A 24691-nucleotide genomic window follows, 5' to 3' on the forward strand; every position below is an offset into this window, starting at 1 on the left:
CAATATGTACACGATACATTTATTGCAGAAACATACAAAGTTGCAATGAGCCAGATTCTGCTTCCATTAATGTTAATGACAAAACACCTATTGACTTTAATGATTATAAAATATTTTGCAAAATACCCATATGTTGTATGCAGTTGATCTAGGTTATAGGTGGGAGTCGTCTTTACCAAAGAGTGACTCTTCAACCACTGCAGAAAAGCTCATTTTAAACAAGAAACTCCTACATGATTTGTTGCTCATTTGTGTAAGCTGGTATGTGCTATACTTACTAAAACATGTCTTGAAGACTTGATAGCTCCTGGGAATAGTAAGTGGACACAGAGCAAGTCTGTGGTCCAAACTCCAAGTCCAGAGGTAGTGAGCAATGAGTGAAAATCAATGTCATTTAATGGACGCTTAGTAGCCAATAAAGAATGAATCCATGTTCTGTGTTCTGCGTGCTAATGGATGGGTATCCTTATTGCAAATGATATCAGTTGGCTGCCTATTGGCAGTCTCACCAGAGGAGTTACTATTAAGAATGGAAAGGGTAGTTTATCTCCTGTGACTGTTGAATTGCTTGTTTCTCTGCTTTAACTACCACTAGGATGTCCAGTAGTGGTGTTTGGGATGTGATATGTGCACCTGTCCACTAGACCATGGAAGAGAGACCCCTAGAGACTTCTGCCTCTAGAAGAAAAGAGTTATCAGACAAGCCATTGAACATGGGAGAAAAATGTCTCCTGAGGACTTGGGGAATGTCTCTTGGGAACATAAGAAAGGGAGAACACTGTATTTAGCCCCAAATCAGTCTGACTCAGTGGTCTATCATCCTCTTGTAGGGGACAGGGAATTACTATTAGCTTTCAAGGAAGTTATGTTTATACGTCTCTTTGTGCATCAAGTTTATATATAATCTATAGATCAGACAATGTACTTAAAGGCTAAATAATGTTAAATATATAATGGAGCACACCTGGCCCAGGGGTCTACTGTAGAGGCTTTGCACTGTTACCCAGGGAAGAAGAGAGACCTAGTTTTTTCTGTTCCCAGTCCTAGTCTCTCTCCTCTTTCTTGAGACGTGACTGGGAACTTTGGCTGAGGAACTGTATTTAACCCCTGGAGAAAATAAATCCTCATGTAGCTCTTCAGGACAGAGACTGCCTTTTTCTGTGTCTCTCCAGTGCCTAGGTCAACAGGTCCCATTCCCGTTGGGAACGCGCATGTATAATAAAATGATTAATAATAACATAGCTCAAAAATGTCCTCTACTGGATGGTCTGGAATAGTGCCAATTAGAGCTGGTCGGGAAATTTTTGACCAGTTTTTCATAGGGAAAGGTTTCTTAGGACAAGGATGGAATTACTGGTGTGAGAGAAGGACCAGAACAGCCAATAGCCATTTGTTAGGTCTCCCACATCTCAGGTGAGTGCCTTAGCCACCAGGCTATTAGCTGTGCTGGGTGGTCTCTCTGTTTTTTTGTCAAAAAACGTCATCAAAGGTCTCAATTTCATCCCAATGTGAAATGGGAAGATTTTTGAAATCTTGAAAGTTTTCACAGGACAGGAATACACTTTTCCATCCAGCTCTAGGGCCAATGGCTTCTGAAGGGAATCTCATCCACTCAGCTGTCTTCTCTCAGAGATGTGGTGGCAGTGATACAGGCATGATCCTCTGGCCATCCTGGCTGAAAAGCATGCAGAGTTTCTTAAAAGAAAATATAACTGGAGACCCACACAACCAAATAAGGATATAATCATTAGTTTGGGGTTTCTCTGCTTTACTTGCTGCTGCTGTTAGAATTTTTTCCCTTGCTATAAGGGTCTGCAATCCCTTGAAATAGTGTCTGCATTTAAATGAAGCTATTAAAAATATTTTGGAGGAGTTCAGATCTATTTTGGATCTGGTTCAGGGCTCAGCATTGATGCAAACACATTTTGACTGCTCTGTAAATTCATAACCATCATACAGATGCAAATAATTCTTAGGTTGCAAAACTCTCTACTTGTAAATGTAAGTCATTCCAAGTTTAACGTTTCATTGGGAAATCTCAGGCTTTCTTTTTTGTGGGTTGGTACCTCGGTACAGATCACACCTGATGACAGCACCTGCATTATTTGCAGGGATTAATTCATTGGATGTTCCAGCAGGTATTTTAGTTTTTCATCCCTCATGCTTTTTGCCTATCTTTGACACCCCACTGGCAATACGAGATGTTTATTTTAAATAATTATAATTTTCAGACTGCATTACTGGTTTATGCATGTAGGCTAACAATTACAGTTATAATAGCTAGTGTGCAATCAAGGCTTGTCATACACATTGTAACTCAAACCATCAGTATCTCAGGGAGAGCGTGAGACAAGTAGAAGAAAATGAAAACATTGAACAAAGGAACGGAAACTCTGACCCCAGTCCTGCAGTGAGCTCCGCCTACGCAGAACAGAAGTGAAGTCAACAGGGATCTGCACAGGCACAAGAGTCTGCATGTGTGGAGCTCATTACAGGACGTATCTTTTTCCCGTGTGTGATAAAGTACTCTTTGGCTTGTTGGCCTGTTTTCCTTTGCATATTATGGGTTCCCAAAATATACAGCCCAATGCCCTACATGAGTGGAATGGGCAAAAGTGGGGTAGAAGCATGGAAGAGAAAGCATCTCCACTGCTCTCCCCCCTGCTCTGAGTCCAAGCAACTCTGCCCTGCCACACCTGCAGTGCATATGCATCTGGAGGAGAAGCTTAAAAGGAGTTCACTTGTGGGCAGCTGGTGGAGGTAAGAAGCTCTGTAAAAGGAGCACTGTGGATGGCCCAGCTGCCAGGGCCCTAGCCTCTTGAGGGTTTACTCGACCTGTTGAGGGAAAAAGATCTTGGGCATTTGCAAGGATGGAGACTTCTTCTTTGATTTATTTTGTTTACACGTGTTTGCTTTTCCCTCTTGTGTGGGGAGGCTGGTAGGAAGTGATTCAGGGAGGCGGTTGCATATCACCCCAGGGGGCAGGACTCAGCCGCCTATCCTTGGGCCCTGGATTGGAAACCAGAAGAGAGGATGGGCCTGAGTTCTCCTGACCACCCTGTGTTGGGGCTGGAGGTGAAAAGGCTATCCCTGATACTAGAGACTCAGGACTACAGAGACCCCATATCCCAGAGAGTCCTGACTCTGGGACTTTGACCAGGTGAAGCCTGAACCCCCTACTGGGCAATGGAACTAGCATTTGTTGGGCTCTACATACTCCAGAAGAGTTGGACACAACTTGTAGCCAACTGGAGGCCCAAGTCACAGAAGGGGACAGATCACTTCAGGGCCAGAGTGGCTGTCAACTGGGGGTGCCAAAACAGAAGGTTGCCTGTGACAACCTCACCAGACCACTAGCAGCACTTGTGGGGAGCAGACCCCCTCACAGGTCAGTGGCAGCAGTCTAGTGAGCAGAGGTTGTCTGAACCTCAGAGATCTGTGTGGGAATGTATGCTGCTGCTTCATGCAAGTAGCCCCTTCTGGACAAGAAGTATGTGCAAGGAGAGGAGTCATGCTGCCAGTGACAAGAAGAGGCTGTGTGGCATGGCAGAGGGGCCTCATACTGTGTGGATTATGTTTATTTTCTCTGTGGCTCCTACTTAGATCCATAGGGTAGGAATGCCACACCTCCTTCCTGCTCTGTAAAGCACTAGACCTCTCTACACTGAGCAAAATATTTGTCAAATTCCACAAAGAGAAGAGGGATCTGTGTTAGGTCTGGTCTTATGTAACATCCTAATGATCTAGAACAGCAAATAAATGGCATGTTAGTAAAACTTGCAGATGATACTAAATTGGATGGAGTTGCACTAACGAGGACTGAAATAAAGCAGAGGGACCTGGATAAATTAGAAACATTGGCAGAAAGTTAATTGAAATTCAGATAAAAAAAATTCAAGCAAATACTATTTATTGGTGAAAACCGAAGCCACGGAGAAATCCTGGGAGCTGGTAATGCTGAAAGAGACTTAGTCATGACGGCAGACAGAACATTTAATGTGATTTTGCAGTGTGATATGGCAACAAAAAGGGTCAATGTTTTGGACTATGTGTAGAAAGACATGATGCCTTTGGCGGGAAAGGAACAGTCCTGTGCCGCCACTCCTGGAATATCTTTCAGCTCTCTGCACACTGGGTCTGAGGTACTATGTGTTTGTACAGAACCTAGCACAATGGAGCCCCAGTGTTGGTTGGTTCCTAGGCAGTGCTTAGTGCTATATTGAACATGGTGAATTATTACCAGAATATTATTGGCAAACTGGAGATATTTCAGTGAAGAGCAACAAATAAAGAGGGCTGGATGGTTGGGGTTTAGGAGGAAAGATTAAACAAGTTATAGATGTGCAACTTGTATCTCTAACTTGTCTGGTCATTGATATTAATAGAATATTTTGCTTGTATTATTATTATTTTATTTTATTATTGACATTTGCAGTTATTCATTGCTGATACCTAAGGTTTCACTGCACGGACACAAGAAATCCATTTGGCTGTGGTCTTGATCAGAAGCCTAATAAGTGAATGTGTGTCTTTCCATTTACTTCAGTGGGTTTGGGATCAGGCCTGAAATGAACACAGTTTAGAATTCAGGCCAGGTGGCCCAGTGTCTCTCTGGATTCCTGTCAAATTGTGCAGTCACGGTTTGGAAATCTGGGCAAGGTGGAGAGTGATAGATACAACACCAAAAATACCACGTGTTACCTTATTCACTTCATGGGCCATGCAGGAAACCCCTCTGTCTGCAAAAGGACTTTGAAGCAAAGCATAAGCACCGGGATTTACTTTCTCCTGGCTAGGTTTTTTTTGTAACTAGCAAACTATCAGTGACATCGCCATCACCTCTGACCATCATAAACTCTTTGTTGCCTTTCCTGTCAAAGCAGCTTCCAAAAACCTTCCTCCAGAGATCCCAGTAAAGCTGTTTTCTTGCTCCTCACTAGCTATGTCTGGTGTTACCAGGTGTTTTTGTGTTTTACTTTGCTTACCTTGCTGTCTCCGTTACACCTTAATTTCCAACATTCCAGTCCTCTTTCCCTTCTAGTACTGCTACTTGCTCAGTATGGCTTGACATGATCTCACAACAAGCTGGATAGTAGCATATTATTATTAATATTATTATTTAGTATTTTAGTTTAATGTAGTTCCACTACCAAAACTGGCTCAAAGCGAGAATTGTGCTAGAAACCTAGCTTTACTTTTGAATCCTGAGTATTGTAGTCATCATAGAAGATATATGGTACTATTTGATTCTAGGTGGGAGAGAAAGGTAATAAGGGGATTTATTTTCATGCCTCTTATCGAATGATGCACACACACATGCATTAGTTGGCTGAGCCTCCAGAAACCTTACGCTCAACAGTGTTGGTTTGTTTGTTATGTGATAACTTTTGAATGCCACATCCAATCAATTCCAAAATTTTTAGGGTATGTTCTAGGTATCAATGGACATTTTGGGGCAAATTGGAAAACTGAAACGGGGGAAATGTTGGACACATGGGGTATGTCTATACTGCAACTAGATACCCACAGCTGGCCTGTGCTAGCTGACTAGGGATCGCAGGGCTCGGGCTAAGGGGCAGTTTAATTGCAGCATAGACATTCAGGCTCAGGTTGCAGCATGAGCTCTGGGACCCTCTCACTTTGCAGGGTCCAAGAGCCTGGGCTCCAGCCTGAGCCCAAACGTCTATACCGCAATTAAACAGCCCCTTCGCTCTAGCCTGGCAAGCCCAAGTCAGCTAGCATGGGCCAGCTATGGGTATCTAATTCAGTGTAGTGGTGACAGGTTTCAGTGGTAGCCGTGTTAGTCTGTATCAGCAAAAAAAAATGAGGAGTCCTTGCACCTCAGAGACTACCAAATTTATTTGGGCATAAGCTTTCGGGGACTAGAACCCACCCTCGAAAGCTTATGGCCAAATAAATTTGTTAGTCTTTATAGTGCCACAAGGACTCCTCATTTTTTTTGCTAATTTAGTGTAGACATACTTATGAAGTCCCTGCTATTTGATTAGCACAGCCACAGCTTCATGCACCTCTGCAATTTAACATGTTGACACCCTGAATAACTTATCTCCCAGACAGCAAGAAGAAGAATTGTTGATGGGGCGAGGGGGGGAAATGGAGGGATATGGGGTGCCCACAGTCCCTGACCTGTGAGTGATATGGGGGTCCCTATTATATAGGAGGGTGGAATGGGGGGAGAAGGGTGAAATGGAGAGAAGAGAATAATAAGAGTTCACCCAGACCCCCTGCCATGGGGGGAGATTGGGAAACCTTGCTATTGGGGGAGGAGGGAATAGGGGCCCACAGACCCCCAGATAGGGGAAGATTGGGGAACTCTGATATAGGTGAAAGAAGGGAAGAGGAGGAGTAGGGGTGTACACAAACCCCCTGCTATTGGGGGGAGAATGGAGGGGGCCTTGAAATGGGGGAAGAGGAGCTATACAGAGCCCCTGGCATGGGGGGGAGGTGGCAATGGGGGCACACACAACCCCTGGCAAAGGAGTTATTGGGGAGATTGCATGGATTCCTGGAAAAAATGGGAGGGTGGGAGGATGGCTCACAGAGAAATTGTGGGGAGTGGAATAGCGGGATACAAGGAGCCCCTGGGGTGTGCAATGAACTCAGCCTACATAAGCTCCATAATGTGGTAAGCCCCTATTAGCGGTAGGCTACTGCTCGTTCTCTTGCAACACAATCTATAGACTGGTGGTAGAAAGTGCCCTCATAAAGTTATTTTTATTCACCAGCCTCGCTGGGCTCTAGGACATTATTGCTCTAGGACACCTACTGCATCTAGAAGAAATGGCTTTCTCATGAAATATCACATACAGTTTGTTACTCTAAGACCATAAAACTTGATTCACTTGTCCTTCTAAGCAGGTCTAGTTCTCGGTGAACAGGCAGCATAGTAAATCAAAGTGCCATGCACTCACTGCGAAAATAATTTTCAAAGGAAAAATATATATCTTATTCCGTCAAAGGAATATATGCTACACATCCCCATTATAAATCACGAGTCAGAACCACAGAAGAGTGATTAGTCAACTTCCAGGTATTTTCCATTTGTATTGTCCTGTAAAAGTAAATAGATATTTTTCATTTCTTTGTAGTTGTTAGAGTAAGATATATTGACTGGAGGTATGCCAGGAGCCAGCAACTTTTCATTTTTTGTTGACACTTCCAGATTCCTAATTTTAGGCATACGGAGCATGGAAACAAAATAAAATGTTCATTTTCTCTCCCCCACTTCTCTGCCTTTCACAGAATATCTCGATGCATAACACAGTCGGAGGAGCAATGGCAGGACCCGGAACCCACCAGCTCACGAATACTAGGATGCCAAACCATGACACCAGCGTTGTGATTCAACAAGCCATGCCATCTCCACAGTCCAGCTCGGTCATAACACAAGCACCTTCCACAAACCGACAGATCGGGTATGTCCGTTCCCTTTGTTTCTATTTTTTCTCCCTGGCGGTTGTGGCATTGGCCCATATGTTGTGCTCTGGATACTTAAGGGGTAATACATAAACATGTGTTGTCCCCATCACCACGCAGGGGAGACCCCTATAAGATGTGATGCACAGCATGTGGAAAAACAGCCACAGTTCATGCCACTATTCTAAAGCCAATGTCTCTGGTTCTGTAATACTAGATTGTTATATTTGGATGGATTTCCTGCTTCTTTTTGTTTCTATGTTATTAAATTCCAAGTTCAAAACTGTTCTTAAAACTCTATTGGGAAGAAAGAAGACAGATGATATTTCTGGACCATCCTTCCAACTGCTGAGTGCCCTTACTTTCCATTTACTCAGTTGGGAGAAGATGGTGCTCTGCACGTGGCAGGAGCACTCAACACTGTGCAGGATCAGGTCCTTTCTGTTTTGAGCGCTGTATTTATTTGAGGACTGCCAAGAGACAAAGTGCAAAGACAATCTAGGAAATATTAAAGTAAATGGAATTTTGGCACTGAAGACCTTTTTGAAATGGTGCCTAATTTAAATGATAGACCAATATTTGTTCCCATGTAACTGTGATTTGTAAGGTCTTTTGTTGACTATATTCCTACCATGAACAATTATTGTGTTTACATAAACTTTGTGTTGTCTGTGCCTAAATTTTTAGAACTGCATGCATAAAAATATATGCAATACATCCACAAAATTTACTTTAATTGCACACGGAGTCACCATAACTTAAGATAAAGACTAGCCATTTGTAAACATATAAACATTGTAGATGCCAATTGTGTGCACAGTTTTTCACATACAGGTCTGAAAACTTAGGGCTGTGTACCTGTGCAAGATATAAAAACAGGGATAAACAGCTATAAAAATTTAAACCACTAGAGGTGGCAGAGAATGAAACAGCATTAGAGAGATATTATTGTTGTTTATCTTTTGTAGTTTGATAGTGCCTATTATTTGCTTGGCACAGTCCACATCCATGAAGACAGTCACTGCCCCAAGTTGTGGTTCAAGTCATTGTTGATCTGCTTGCAGATTCTTAAAAGTAAAATTTAGGGTGAAATCCTGGCACACAAGGCCCCAAATGCAGTCATAACATACATTTTCAATTCTGCAGGGTTTGGGGAGTCCCACAAGGGGACTTAGCATGCTCTTTTGTACTGCACAGCAGTGCTCCAGAGTGACTCTGCCTGTGGGATTGGAGAAGGCAGTTTGTGGGCTGGCAGGATGTGGCTAGAGGGTCTTCAAACAGGATAGATCCACTTGCCCCAAACACGACTGTGGTGGTGGAAATCTTAGGCAATCTGCTACAGAGGAGTCCCACTCCCTAGTCACACCATGGGGAAGAGAGTTTCAATTCCAACCCCAACGTGGGTCCTCCACACAAAGCTCTCCTACTACTATTCCGGAGTTTACAATGAATGCAGAGATGTGTTAATGTGTGTGTTTTAGGCAAATATACTCTGTAGATGTGCCCACATATATTCAGTAGATTGTACATAACAGTATTTAGTATATAATAGTGTTAGCTCTCATGGTCACAAATGATGTTGTAGGATTTAAATACCTTCTACCTGTATTTCCTAGCTGAGAACACCTCCTTGTTGGTGTCCCATTCTCTAAATAGTTTGCAGATTTTCAGGGAATGAGCCTCTCAGTGGGAAAGGTTTGCAGATCAGATACTCTCCCTCTCTCCCCCTCTCCGTTTTAAGAAACAAAACATAAGTATGAATAAGCCATCCATTCAGTTTCTACCTTAATATATCTCGGGGTAATTATGACTCCAATCTGAAAAAGAATCTTTAATGCTCAGCAATTGTGTTTCATATTGGACTGCACTTGGCTTCCAAGCAACTATTTAAGTAGAATGACCAAGAACTACATGTGGTTTTGCAAGATCCTGTCAATCAGGTTTTGAGTTTGCAACAGTTGGGATTCAGGTTCCATTTGATCAGCTTGAGAAATTTAGGTTAAAAGGACCTGTTTCCTGATCAGTTGCTAGTTTCTGCATTGGGGGACCTTATGTGATGACCAATATCTTAATTCTGTCAAGTTGTTGTTGTTGTTTTGATGTTTTGTCCTGCTATAATCATATCAGGCATGAAGTTTGAGAATGACTTTTGCAACCCATGCAGAGTCCTTTGTAAGGTTTTGATTAGGGCTGTCGATTAATTGCAGTTAACCCACGTGATTAATTCAAAAAATTAAGCGTGATTAAAAAAATGAATCGTGTTGATCGCAGTTTTAATCACACTGTTAAACAATAGACTACCAATTGAAATGTATTAAATATTTTGGATGTTTTTCTACATTTTCATATATATTGATTTCAATTCCAACACAGAATGCAAAGTGTATATTAGTTTTTATTTCAGATATTTGCACTGTAAAAATGATAAACAAAAGAAATAGTATTTTTCAATTCACCTCATACCAGTGCTGTAGTGCAATCTCTTTGTTGTGAAATTGCAACTTACAAATGTAGATTTTTTTTTGTTACATAACTGAATTAAAAAACAAAACAATGTAAAATTTTAGAGCCTACAAGTCCACTCAGTCCTACTTTCTAGTTCAGCCAATCACTAAGACAAACATGTTTGTTTACATTTACAGGAAATAATGCTGCTCTCCTTATTTACAATGTCACCAGAAAGTGAGAACAGGCATTTGCATGGCACTTTTGTAGCCAGCACTGCAAGGTATTTACGTGCCAGATATGCTAAACATCATATGCCCAGTGGTGAGCTGCAGCCGGTTCGCACCGGATCGCGCGAACCGGTTGTTAAATGTAGAAGCCCCCTTTAGAACCGGTTGTTCCTGGAGGGACAACTAGTTCCAAAAGGGCTTTTAAATTTAACTAAAACTCTAGCAGCTCTCTACCCTTCCCCCAGCCCCAGCTCACCTCACTCCGCCTCCTCTTCTGAAGCTCCTCCGGCTTCTCCTCCCCCTCCCCAGCTTCCCGCGAATCAGCTGTTCACGCGGGAAGCCTGGGAGGGCTGAGAAGAAGCAGTGCTTCCACCAGGTGAGCTGGGGGCGGGGGTGCCAGCGGGAGGAGGGCTCCAGGCGGCGTGCTGCTAGGCGAGGTCCTGGCGAGACTCTGGGGTCGGGCGGTGCGGCTCCTGCCCCCAGGGTCCAGCTGCGACCTCGGCCGGGCGGCGCGGTTCCTGCCGCCAGGTCCGGCCCCCAGGTCCTGGCGGGCGGCGCAGTTCTTGCCACCGGGTCTGGGCGGGCGGCGCGGTTCCTGCCGCCGGGTCCTGCCCCCGGGTCCGGGCGGGCGGCGCGGCTCGGTTCCTGCCCAGGTCCGGGCGGCGCGGCGGCTCAGCTCCTGCCCCAGGGGTCCGGGTCCAGCCAGGCGGGCGCGCGCTCCTGCCCCGGGGTCCGGTCCGGGTCCGCTGGGCGGCGCGGCTCGGCTCCTGCCCCTGCGTCCGGGTCCGGGTCCAGCCGGGCGGCGCGGCTCGGCTCCTGCCCCGGCGTCCGGGTCCAGGTCCGGGTTAGGGTTAGGGTTGGATGAGGTGGCAAGGGGCAGTCAGGGGACAGGGAAGGGGGGTGGATAGGGCATGGGTTGGGGGGGCTGTCAAGGAACATGGGGGTGTTGGATGGTACAGGAGTGGCGGGGGGCATGACCCCTCATGGGGTGAGGAGAGGGAACCGGTTGTTAATATTTTGGCAGCTCATCACTGCGTATGCCCCTTCATGTTTTGGCCACGATTCCAAAGGGCATGCTTCCATGCTGATGACGTTCTTTAAAAAAATAATGGGTTAATTAAATTTGTGACTGAACTCCTTGGGGTAGAATTTTATGTCCCCTGCTCTGCTTTACTCACATTCTGCCATATATTTCAAGTTTTAATAGTCTTGGATGAATGAATACCCATCATATGTTCATTTTAAGAACACTTTCACTGCAGATTTCACAAAACGTAAAGACGGTACCAATGTGAGATTTCTAAAGATAGCTACAGCACTCCACCCCAGGTTTAAGAATCTGAAGTGCCTTCCAAAATCTGAGAGGGGCGAAGCGTGGAGCATGCTTTCCGAAATCTTAAAAGAGCAAGACTCCAGTGCGGAATCTACAGAACCTGAACCAAGAAAAAAGAAAATCAACCTTCTGCTGGTGGCAAGTGACTCAGATGATGAAAATGAACATGCGTTGGAACACACTGCTTTGAATCGTTATTGAGCAGAACCTGTCATCAGCATGGACGCATGTCTTCTGGAATGGTGGTTGAAGCATGAAGGGACATATGAATCTTTAGCACATCTGGCATGTACATATTTTGCGAAGCTGGTTTCCGCAGTTCCATGAGAACAACTATTCTCACTTTCAGGTGACATTGTAAACAAGAAGCGAGCAGCATTATCTCCTGCAAATGTAAACAAGCTTGTTTATTTGAGTGATTGGCTGAACAAGAAGTAGGACTGAGTGGACTTGCAGTCTCTACAATTTTACATAGTTTTATTTTTGAATGCAATTTTTTTAACATAATTCTAAATTTGTAAGTTGAACTTTCATGATAAAGAGATTGCACTACAGTACTTTTATTAGTTGAACTGAAAAATACTATTTCTTTTTTGTTTTTTTACAGTGTAAATACTTGTAATCAAAAATAAATATAAGCAGTATACACGGTATGCTGTGTTATAATTGAAATCAATATATTTGAAAATGTAGAAAACATCCAAAATATTTAAATAAATTGTATTCTGTTATTGTTTAACAGTGTGATTAATTGTGCGATTAATCATGCTTAATTTTTTTAATCACTTGACTGCCCTAGTTTGATACTTGGAGTCCAATCCAAAAAACTTCATTTTCTTTACAATACTACCTTGAAAATCATGGGCAGATGTTAAAGCCTGCTCCAAACACATTTTGCAGAATGGATATATCTTGGTCCCATCTCTACTGATTTCATTCCTGCATTGTGCCTCATTTGCAGTCTCAAGATACCACGTTATTTTATGAGATGCTTTGATATCAATCAGAGGATCTTTCATCTTTTGACTATGTATTTCAGCTAATATACTGATAGGAGGGCAGTATCCTTAACCATTGTCATTCCAATCTGAGTTTTTGATTGTCCCATTTTAGCCAGGTCATCAGCTACCCTCACTCCTGTATACACCAATATGTGATGGTAAAGACACCCCCCCCAGGATGTTCCAGAGGAAATCTCTAGGTAAATCTCTGGCAACCATATTCCCACCATTCTGTCATGAGATTGATTAATATGAGAGTGCTGAAGGCTGTGTTTAGAGATGCTGTGTTGAGAGACATTTGTCAGCATCTTTGTTCTCTGTGTGAATGAGACCTGTGACACAACCTCCAAAATATTCCATTCTCCCTTCATTGAAGGTGGTTTTGTTTTTTTCCTGGTGTGTCCAAGGAGATAATTGCTGCATTCTGGATATCATCTATTTCCCAAAATCTTGAGCATTCTTGTTGTTTGTCTCTTTTTGTTTAGACTTTTCTCTGTGAGGCCTGCTGCATTTATTCAAAGAACATATCTTGTCAGTTCCATTATCTTCATTTTATCAGTTCTAAATATGGTAAGGATTGTAGTCAGGACTTATCTTGGAGGAATACAGACCAGCCAGTGGTTTCAATATTAGGAAACTGATGGTAAAGTCAGAGATGGTCTATAACTAGAAACATAATTACAAGCAGACCAAAGTTTGGTGGTTTTGGTTTGGGCCTTTAAAAAAAATTAAGGTCAAGATCCTGGTGCATGTTTTGAACACCCCAGAGCCAGATGTGTTTGGATCTTGGGCTTTGGTTTGGGCCCATATGTGTGTAAATCTTTAGGAAAGTTTGCTCCCTCCTTCCCTCAAAATGAAAGCATGTACTTACCTTAAACATGAATTGCCCCAGAGAATGTGCCTCTTAATGAACACGAACGGTTATAGAGAGCAACTGAATAAAATTCCTTTGGCTTCAGTGGGAGCAGAAGCAGGCCCCAAAGGTTACATAGAACCATCTTGTAACAATATTCTGATTTTTATCACAACCACAGATATTTAAGTGTCAAAATATGGCCAAGCCACCTGCAAATGTTTTCAGTGGCCAGAGTCCAACAAAAACAGCAAACAGCAATGAAAGTCTGCCTTCAGACCCTGTACTTGGGCTCTGCTCCAGCAAAAGAGGCTGGGCCCCACCTGTGCCCATGCACATTTTGTTTCATCGTGAGAAGTGGGTGTGTACACAACAGCTGGGATACTTGACTGGATGTTGTTTGTCCTCCTTCCTCTCCTCTCCCTCCCTCCCTCCTCTGCCCCATGCTCTGGCTCTGAAGGCTTGCAAATAAAATGAGATATTGATACAAGGCATGGAAAACATGACAGGATGAGGATAGTTAAGAAAGGCTTACTGAGACAATATAGACACATTGTTTCAAATATTAAATAGATGCTACTACTGAACAGGCACCGAGCCAAATCATTCAGGAGAGGGGAGGAACATGAAGAGTAATAACTTTAAAAAAATGCAGGGCATTGGCTAATACCTTACCCATCATATACCCAGTTGAGAACACGCAGCCGTATTATTATTGCAGCAAGCTGGCAGGCAGGTATAAACATCCCAGATAGTATTTATGTGGTTAGGCAGTCCTTACCCAAGGGGAAAAAAATAACATGGGAGGAGTTCTGTAACTAGTAACTACTTGTGCTAAAGAAAATCAGTCGAGGAACACTTAACAGTGAAGGGTGTTTTTGGTTGATTAATAGCACATTGTTTGGAGATTAGCTGCACAGTGTCAAAACAGTAAGGCATACCCAGTGAGGGGAGAAAAATGATATAAGACCAGCATTCATCAAAGGTATGGAAAGGCAGATAAGCTAAATCAGCACCCTACTCCAGATATGAGACTTGTATTAGAATGTATAATGCCTGAGTTTGTCATTTTAGTATAACTATATTTCATGCAATTCATGCAGTTCCGTAACAGAGTCTTAACTGAGGAATGGGAAAATAATAGTAAGGCAAGTTACTGACCATGTGATAGTCTCGGTGCTTTATCTGTGGACTTCTTTGGCCAGTGTAAAACAGCTTTCTGCATAGTAGTTAACAGTCCGTTTAATAAGTGGCTACAGCCTTCCTGGAAAATGTACGCTTCTTTTTTTGAAACTGAGTGGGAGATATAACTGGTACTCATTGTGTCTGTAGCAGAACCACTGGTACAATTCTGTAGCTGAAATGGAACAAAAAGAGAGGATTCAGTGTTATTATATACTGAGAACCAATAGTGTGCTTAGCACTTTACTAAACATAGAGGGAGACCTGACCCGTATAGCAATGAGATTAGAATCTAAAAGTGACAGACAGCACGGTTCGTATAAGAAACACCATTATCAGAGGAACATTTCAAGACAGACATTTTTTATGAAGACAAAGTGGCCGTTTGGCACAACATCGGGGAAATAAATTGTAACAGTATGTGGTAGAATGGAAGAGCGTGAACAGAGAGAGTGGGAGAAGGAATTAAGAGGGTTTTTGGAATGTGGATTGGGAGAAGCAGATCCCTGACGGTGAGGATGAGAAGTTAGAATGTGGCAAAGTGAGAGAAGCCTAATGAACGGTTTAAAAAGAGAGTGAAATCATCAGTAGTTGGCAAGGAAAATTGGTTTATCAGCGGTTATGGGTTGCAGAGGGCAAGATGAGAGGCAGGGAGGAAGGGGAGAGATGAGACTTTTTCAAGAGTCAAGCCAGTGGCCAAGACCTAGCTCAAAGCTGTTTGGGAGCCTTGGGGCTGCACAATCCCTTGAACCATTGGCCCTTGAATAGGCTCTCTAACACACTGAGAAATGGATGCTGATCCATTGACAAAACAAGATCTTCTCATGGTGCCTCTGTGTGCTTGAGAGCCAAGGCGCCAGAGGCAGGGGAGCCATTCAAGCCACCAGCAGCCCTCCCACACAGCACCAGTACATCTGCCCCAAGATCCCTCCATGCATTCCATTGTCCCCCACATCTCCACTCACTCTCATGGCTGCCCATGTCACCTTTTCCCACCTGCTCCTCCTACTTCCCTGCTCACCCTCGTTCTCCTGGGGGAGGACAGCTCCATGATGCGGGGCATGGAGAGTTAGTGGCCACACAGAGGGATATAAGGATCTAATAGGTTTATAGGGGGGCACAGCAGATTAGGAGACCATCTACGTCCCCATCCATGCCTCCAAGCTTTGGGAGACTTCCTCATCCTTCCTGGCTGTAATCTTGGTCCAGTGACCCTTAGTTGCATGAGGTATGGACTCTCCCCTTTTCTGCCATTAGTTCATATCACAGGCTTGAGCTGGAATTCCATTACAACGCTATAAGCATCAGCCACAAGCTGACACTCCGTGACACTCAGGTGAAATGATTACAAATGAAGCATCCATAGAAAAAGGTTGTGCCCAATAAAATTCTAATAAGGAAGTATGGTATTATGGGTGTGTGTGAAATATAGCATAACAAAACTTTCTTTCAGGCCATTTCCTGCCCCCTCCCACCACTCCTCTCCCCCATAGTTGATTGGTGCTTGCCAAGATCTGCATACACACCTACACAACACATGCTTGAGAACTCCTCCCTTTGTCTCCTACTACTACTTCTCCTGGTTGTTTGCATTGAGAAGATTCATGAGCTGCTGACTTAAATCCTCTGAGAGCCTTCTGACTCTGCTGAGTCAAGAAGAAAAAGAAACATCACCAGTGGCTCAGCCAGTGTACAATAGGGTTAATAACATCTCTCACTCATCCAAAACCATATACTCCCTTACCTCCCCAATGTCTGTTTCTTACTGTAAGGTCCCCAGGGAGATTCTGGGCAATAAGGTATATCAAGATGACCTTCAGGGGAGTGATTGGAAGATCAGTAGCTATATAATAAATAGTCTGTCAACCGGGAATGGAGACAGTTCTGTACACTTCTTATCTGACTTTTGAAATTAACCCCCGTACTGAAGTGTAAGTGTGTATATGTGTGTGTGTGTGTATAATAATGTGGGTTAAATTTACTAATGAATACTCTCTCTCGTTGAAAATGCCTCTGCTAATTTGGAATGAGTCATTAATTTCTCATTTAAAAATGTGGCACCTAAGCTGTTGTGTGAATTTGTGGTGCAGTTTTTTATTATTGTTGTTTTTTCTTACTAGAAGGAAGCTCTTTCCATGTTAGCAGAAATTTCCCTTGTACATTTTTTATCCCTTGAGTTTTTATACCTTTTGTGTGTGTGATTGTGGTGCTGTAAGTTTCCCAACCTTTAGCTGCTATTCTTCCTCCTTTTTTCTATACATTGATGTTTTCTGTGTCAGGCTTGGTTGGCATTCCTAGGCTTAGTCTCAATCTCTCTGTGGAGAAGGGAGTCTTAGGTTGTCTCTTTAGAAAACTTGTCCTACTGATCAACAAAAATGTGATGTTATAGTGTACTGGACCTGTTACAATGTCCAACCAAAAGTATTGATACCTCATAGAATTGGGTCAATTCTCACATCTCAGTAACAGTTATAATGTAGGTGATACACTTGATAGTCAGGGAATACAGATTTACTTAACTCTGACAATCTGTACCTCTTACATACATTCAGTAGATATGTATACTGTACAAATCTTTTCTAAAGGTGTCCTCAAAATTTATAGTAATAAATTTACACCCTTCTTTGAACTAAAACAGATGTAAAATCACTTTCGGGTGGAAAAGCGTCTTGAAGTCACAGTGGGTTTGATACAACAGGTCAAGTTTTTCCTAGAGCAGGAAAGATTATTAGATTTCTGCACAGCTGAAGTGCACAGCTCTGCTCTTCGTCACACAGGCTTCCCATTAACATGCTCTAATGCGTGATCCCAATATGTGATTTATCCAAGTGTCAGCCCCTTATGATTCGTAGCTAATCTGCAGTAAAACTCTAAATCAAACAATATAGACCTTTCTTTTTGTCTGCTGGTGTATGTCTGCTCTACTTTCTGCTGCAAAAGCAAATTAATTTGCAGATTGTGGAGAGCAAACATGCCTTGAGATGCTGCCTCACCCCATATAATTTCAAAGAAATGATAAAATGTGTGGTGGTGGTGGTGACTTGCTAGTAGAAATGAATGAGTACAAAGCAGAGAAGAGATTTATGTATTCTGAAGAACCCTGATTACTTTCTTGCTACTCAGTAAAAAGTTATAGACTGCTCTGTTTTTCCAAGAGAATAATCGGATTCGGTATTGATGTAGTGAATAATAATGCTTACTTCTTTCATCAGTAGATCTTAAAGGATTTAGCAAAGGATGTAAGTTTCATTAAGCAAAGCCTTAATGATTATTTTCTACCTGTATGTGATTGAAAAACAGTGATGATTGGTCAGAGAGAGGGTCTAGGAAAAGGTGGGTCTAGGAACATTTATGTGTCATATTTTACCATCTGCTCGAGAAATTATTTGGGGGAAGCTCTTTGGCCTTTGTTATAGAACTGGTCAGACTAGATGATCACAATGGTCCCTTCTGGTCTTGGAATCTATGAATAAATAGAACTCCCCATTAATTTAAATGAAGTGTTTTGCTTAAAAATCAATCACATAATGTGGCCCCATATTAAGAAATGTTTGATATGATATTTATGGATAAGTTAAGTATGCATTTTGCAAAGCACTACTTAGTAGGTATGAGTTAGCAAGGATTTATCAAAGATAATTATATCAGATAAATATATTTTTTTAAAATGAAATAACTATTGGTGATAGAGAACAAATAGTTTTATTGTATCTAAGTGTTCAGGAAACTTTTGTCAAAGTTCCACATGAATGGTTATTATTTTAAACTGTCTTAATACGGTACTGGCTATTAGGTAAAACCTGATGGTGAATTTAAATGTGTGCATTCTTGATGGATGGAGGGATGGTGCCTGACATAGAAAACCGACTTCAGCGGGGGGCCAGTCTGATTGCTTTTTGGGAACAATCTCCACCCTTAGATCCTGATTCTGCTGTCACAGAATCTTACTCACGTGAACACAGTAGAACTCTGCCAGGGCATAATGTTTCTGATTTATTTTGGAGAAAAACAAAGGGAGAAATCTGTGTGCTGTTACCAACTTTCTCTGGTGCAAGTGAAGTGCTGTGATAAGGTCCATACATATTTAGCAGGACTTCAAAATGTTTTCAGTAGACAAATTCTCCAACTAAGTTAAGAAGTGGGTTTCCACTTGGCTGTTAGCCATTGCAGACTTGTGTGTGCTTCCTGGAGAGTCTTAGGTTATTTTCTTTTTCTTCCTGTGGTTATTTAACTGTAACATCCCAAATATCCAGTAATATAAATGTGAGGACTCAAAATAGCCAGCTCACTCCTTTCCTCTAAAATAACTGAGGTATAGGATGTATGTCAGGAAAATGCAATAGAGGAACATGAATATATGAAATCAAATTCACTTTCCTAAAAAGTTGTGCATGTTTTGTTTTTTTCTCTTCCCTGCCTATATCTCTGTACCTTCTCTTTCTCTCGTTCCAGCTCCAGTTTTTTTTCTGACTAGATAGAAATAATAGAGTTAGCATCAAACAGTTCCATACCTGAAGGTTCTGTAGCCTGCTTTTGGTTTCTCACGTCTGTGCAATTATTAGGGCTGACAGTAAATGGTTTTTTTATGACTGTGGCCAATTTTTCTTTTTTCATATTTCCCCAAATGGCTTATGATTTGGAATTTGGAATTACTGTTGAACCAGATTATTTCATTGAATTATTCTTGTTCTGTAAATTGTTGTGAGCAGCTCATTGAGAATGCTGTAATTTCGAGAGGACCTGAACTTGCAATCACTAAAGTCAATGGCCACACTTTCCTTGACATCAGAGGGTGCAGGATGAAGCCCAGAATCAGGTTTCTGGTGTTACTATTTTTGTTTGTGAATTCATAATTTTCTTTCTGTGAAGATTCTCTAGAGTTCACTTGGAAGTCCCTGTTTCTGTGAACTTTCTGGCTAATAAATTTATTCATGTATAATATGTGCAATAATGTAACACAAAAGGGACACAAACACCATCAAACTAAGGGCTAGTCTACACTTACTTGCCGGGTCGACGCGGTGAGTTCGACTTCTCGGAGTTCGAACTATCGCGTCTAATCTGGACGCGATAGTTCAAACTCCCCGCGTGCTCCGGTCGACTCCAGTACTCCACCACTGCAAACGGCAGTGGCGGAGTCGACCTTGGAGCCGCGGACTTCGATCCCGCGGCGTCTGGACGGGTAAGTAGTTCGAACTAGGGTACTTCGAGTCCAGCTACGCTATTCACGTAGCTGAACTTGCGTACCCTAGTTCGACCCCCGCCCTTAGTGTAGACCTGCCCTTAGTTTGTCAGTGAATATTTTTTGCAATATACATCTAATTGTAATAATTATGTAATTATGAACGGATTTTTTTTTATCTCCAACCAATTACAATATACAATATACTGGCTCAATTGCAATGTACAACATAGTGTCTGAAAGTATTCAGAAATCAATTAAACATGCATTTCTGCACAGAATCTCATGTTAATGAAAGTTGTATCAGAGCTGGAGCCCTGGGGAAATAACAAAGCCCATTGAAGATATAGAGCTTTTGGTGAATAATATATGGACATTATTTCCTTTTCATTCAGTTCTGATGTTAAACTCAGTGGGATTCTCCCACTGACATGCACACACACAACTCCCAATAAGGAAAGGAAACAGCATGTTGTAATGATAAGGAAGAGGCTCAGGTTAATATTAAAGGACAATGTTTTTCTTTGTTACGATAAATAAATTCCAGTGGATGTTATAGATCTTGGACACTCTAGAGAATGTTTTAAACATTACTAAGTTGGAAATTTACTGTATTTTTTTTAGTTTCTAACACATGCAAACTGTAATCAAGTGCAGTTTCTAAAAGTGGTTTATATTAAAACCATAGCATGACAATAATATAGATTCTGGTTTAAGTTTGCTAATGGAGTGGAGCTTGAATTTCCCAGTCATGTACCCAGGGAACATTTGTCCACAGCACAAAAACACCACCAGTTTTGGCATAGCTTATAATGATTGGCAGTCTCTACTGAAGAGAGGTTGGAGATTTGAATGGTACGGTAATATGGAGCTATATCGGCAGAGCTATTTGAATGGTATGGTAATAGGGAGCTATATCGGCAGAGCTGTGAATGGGAAACTTGCACAGCACCTGCATGCACTGGATCAGGCCTATGTTCTCAGTTCCCCATTTTGTATTTAGAGAAAGGAACCGCGGGCTTAGTGTCCCTGTAAGAGTTTCCTCTTTGGATATGTTGAACTTCTTCCAGAGATTATTATTGTGAGTCACTCAGTGCAATGTTTTGGGGCGTGTTAATGAGCATCAGATGAATGGGCCAAAGATAGGCAAGATTCTTTAGGAGTTTTAAAATGTTTTTTGTTAAATTAAACAAGCCATTATATTTAAAATATTTATATAAAAATTTAAGAAATGAATCACAGATTTAAATGCATAAAGAATGTGGTCAAAATTGAGCCAATTTCCTGTAGAATCTCATTTAATATTCTTGATTTGGGCTTATTTCATGTAGTTAGTTGGCCTGAGGTCAGGGGTGGCTCCAGGCACCAGCACGCCAAGCACGTGCTTGGGGCGGCAAGCCGCAGGGGGTGCTCTGCTGGTCGCCACGAGGGCGGCAGGCAGGTTGCCTTTGGCGGCATGCCTGCGGAGGGTCCGCTGGTCCCGCGGCTTCGGCGGACTTCCCGCAGGCGCGCCACTGAATCCGTGGGACCGGGGACCTCCCGCAGGCAAGCCGCCAAAGGCAGCCTGCCTGCCGTGCTTGGGGCGGCAAAATACCTAGAGCCGCCCCTGCCTGAGGTTACATGGTACAGGTTTTAAATTCAGCCTGGACTGAACATATGTGATTTAGAGGTTATTAAAATGAGAGCTAGGTCATACACTACCGAGTCTAAAGGACATGTTGTGGAAAACTTTTTATCTCTTTTTGATTTCTTAAAATTTCCTTGTAGCACATTTTATTTTCTTCTTCCCTTTCTACCATGGGTTCCAGGCCCATCTAAAAAAGAGAGCTAGAATACCTCTGAGTTCTTATATGCTGTCTGTTGGGGACATCAGTATCAGAAGCAGGATCACATTTCTGCGGTAAAGTAGTAAAGCAGCACACTGCATGCTGGGCAGTTGCAAACCCCACTATTGGTGGAAAGTGATGTTAGTGAGTTCTCTTGTCTGTGTCACAACACATGCTGAAGTGATGCCACGAGGGATTATGAGGTATGAATTCTGGGCTCCATGACAGAGATGAAAATCCATGCTTGTTGCCAGCTTTCCCTTGGGCTCTTTCATAGTTCCATTGTTCCGATATGGAACTTATGACTCAAAGGATTTGTTCAACACTGAGTTAAAATGTGGTAAACAAGGTTCAGCCCAGTGGCCATGAGAAAGTTGGTGTCGGTTTCCAGTCTGGGCTTTCTTTCTGAAGGCCAAGCTAACTGGGGCTAACTCGCCCCATTGGATAGATTAAGGAGCACCTTAGAACAGTTGTTAGAGAATTTTTCACCTGTTCAATATACCTTGGGTAACAGACAACATTTTTTCAGAGGTCAGATAGAGTTCTCTCATCCTTCAAAGCCCTGGGGTCTGTGGCTGCTGGTTTTCTTCAGTTCCAGAATTTGGAGGAAGCACAGAGAGATGAGATCTCGCACACTTCTGGTACTGACTATCTCCCTGCCAAACAAAATCTTGAAGATCATAAGAACATTTTACTTTCATTTTAGCTTTATAATTTTTAAGTGATTAATAGTGAGGAGTAAACTTAAACTTTGGAAGTTCTCATAGGGCTTGATACAACAAACCCAGTGAGTTCAGTAGAAAAGTTTGGCTGCTTACTGAAAATGTTTTTAAACTAAGTGGGTACTACGTGGGTTAGCAAAATTGAGTTTGAAAACCCACAATAATAGGTTTATCTATTTAATTCTTGTGCTTCCAGTCTCCTAGTCAGTTAGTTTGCTATGGCAGGGACTGTCTTTAATTTGCTGCTTTCTTGTACATCTTTGTTTGGGACAACCAGATACTTCCTGTAATGCAAACAATACATAAACATATCAAGCCCCACCAGAAATGCAGAGAGAACAAAAAATTAGGTGGGAAAAAAGACAAGGAAAAAGCTAATAATGTTTTCAAACCTCAAAAAAGTTCATTTCAGATTCAGTTTGAATAATGGGTGAAAACATGTTTTAGTCAGTTCACTGTTCCCTATGACTAGATTGGGGAGGTGTTTTTTCAGTCCTCAAAGACCGCATAAATAACCGAAAGCCAACAGACCTTTCCTGCAATGACAATAGATACTGCATAATACCTGTCACTGTTGTATTATATCTTTCCTGCCCCTGCCATGTTCTGCTTGCATGTGATTCATCAGGAAAGCACAGATACTCCTGCTATGTTTACAGGCTTCTCTGTTGCATGGTTCTATAGTGGACAGAATGCCAAAACAAGGCTGCCAAGAATGTTTATTTGTAAACCTTGTGAGTGTAATGGTAGAGCTGTGCAATGGTAGAAGTGTGTGTGTGTGTGCGCGCGCGCGCACAGCAGGAAATTACTCTGGAGAAAATCACTATTAGTAAGGAATGTTTGATGAGAGAGCCCCAGGACACCATGGACACTTCTTGGGGGTTTCATGATGAAAGATGTAAAACTTTTCCAAAAGTTTAGAACTTGTATTTTAAAAAGCAAACAGTTTTCTCAGGTGTAAAAATTCCTTTTACTGAACTAGGTGACTTTCTGTAATATTTTATGATTATTCATTTCTTTGGACCTTATCATGCATCTGCTTACTTGGACAAAACTTCCATTAACTGCAGCGGGAACTTTTGTCCAAGTGAGGACTGCAAGATCAAGTCCAAAATTTCTAAGAAATAAATAGCTCTCTTTAATTTCTATGAGCCTTTAGAAACTGTAAACTCTTCAAATTTTGATGAGCCCTTTATTTCTAGACAGTTCCAAATTGTGGTGTTAAGGTGATCAATAGTTTTCAGTATCAGATATTAAACTAATTATTTATTGATTTATTGATCACGGAGGAGTCCCAAAATAACTGTGAGCAACTTGAATATTTTTTCATACTGCTCTTTAAAAAATAAGTATTCTCCATTCCAAAAGTCAGAAAGCTAGCAACCTTAGTCAAAAGGACTTGCAGTTCTTTTACCATTCAAATGATTTTTCAGACCCCAAGAAGCTCTGTAAAAAAGATAACCAAAGAACATCCTGTAACCACATACAGGCCATCCGCTGCGCCTCGTGAGCCACTCTGCTCAGAATTGTAGCAGAGGTGTTCTCTCATGCGGATGTGGCTCTGTGTCAGAACTGGGCCACAGTAGCAGAGAAGTATGAAAATTCGTTCTTCAATATGCATTACTTTTTAGCAGTAGGGATACAGACCCAGGACATGAGCAGAAATACTACCATTTCATCCCAGAAGGGAATGGGGGACAAGAAACTACCACAGAGGAGAAAGGGTGAGCAAATAATGAGTCAGCACCCCTAAGGCAATACGATGTATTGGCTACTGAGCAGAAACCCAAAAATAGTTGTAATCCAGAATGCCAATCTGTCATTGCAGATTTCATGTTTGGCAGCAACTCTTGTTTCCAGTCAGTTTTGTATGAGACTATTACAACAGAGAACATGCCAATGTGTGTTTGATATTTGATGCATGATATTTGATCGTGTAAAACACTCAGCATATGCACACCATACACACACACTGAGACTGCAGGATTGCACATGAGCAAAGTCTTTAATGACCAGATGGAACACCCGGCTACTTCCAGTTTGATGGGGGCTGTAGCCCTAAAAGGGTCTGGATTTGTAATCTCAAAAGGGACCAGATTCAAGTGCTGTCACCATACAGTGGAAAGCCATGTACTGTAACTGAGAGCCAGCAGTTCAGATTGCGCTCTCAGATTCTTTGTATTAGCCTTATCAGATCGGGCCATCAGAGAGCAAATAGATAGGTAAGTCTGAAAGACCTCTGAACCCAATTAAAGTTATATCACAAAGAAATCAAATTCATGTGGTTTGCATTTCAGAAAGTTACATTTGGTGGATTGTACTTACTTTTATTCGGTAACCTAATGCAGACCATGTGAACATTTGAAACGCTTTTAACAGTTAAACCAGCTCAAATAACACAGAACCAGAGCAGCAATAAAGAATGAATTAAGACTGATTGCAACTGCATCCAACATTTTTTTCTCTGTCCCTTAAAGGTA

At 42.1% G+C, this 24691-nt stretch overlaps 1 protein-coding gene and 1 long non-coding RNA gene across 17 annotated transcripts in view; one reads left to right on the top strand and one right to left on the bottom strand.

Annotated features, from left to right (window-relative positions):
• The window catches only part of LOC120399046, a 67978-nt gene extending 46351 nt beyond the window's left edge, over positions 1 to 21627 (bottom strand). For 3 of the 11 annotated variants that reach the window (XR_005594918.1, XR_005594917.1, XR_005594909.1), the window contains exons 1-4: positions 21500 to 21613; positions 16668 to 16843; positions 16008 to 16127; positions 14461 to 14656 (exon numbers count right to left, since the gene is read on the bottom strand). This is a non-coding gene — a long non-coding RNA (uncharacterized LOC120399046). Of the gene's footprint in view, positions 1 to 14460; positions 14657 to 16007; positions 16128 to 16667; positions 16844 to 18912; positions 18952 to 21499 lie in introns of all 11 variants that reach the window. The other 8 variants (XR_005594916.1, XR_005594915.1, XR_005594919.1 and 5 more) reach the window with 8 other exon arrangements.
• The window catches only part of CREB5 (cAMP responsive element binding protein 5), a 397399-nt gene that overhangs the window by 154224 nt on the left and 218484 nt on the right, over positions 1 to 24691 (top strand). For all 6 annotated transcript variants that reach the window (XM_039526912.1, XM_039526917.1, XM_039526915.1 and 3 more), the window contains one exon: positions 7264 to 7436. In XM_039526912.1, the coding sequence (XP_039382846.1) occupies positions 7264 to 7436 (173 nt within the window). The remainder of the gene's footprint in view (positions 1 to 7263; positions 7437 to 24691) is intronic.

This window comes from Mauremys reevesii, linkage group 2, assembly GCF_016161935.1.
Source record: "Mauremys reevesii isolate NIE-2019 linkage group 2, ASM1616193v1, whole genome shotgun sequence".
Lineage (NCBI taxonomy): Eukaryota > Metazoa > Chordata > Testudines > Geoemydidae > Mauremys > Mauremys reevesii.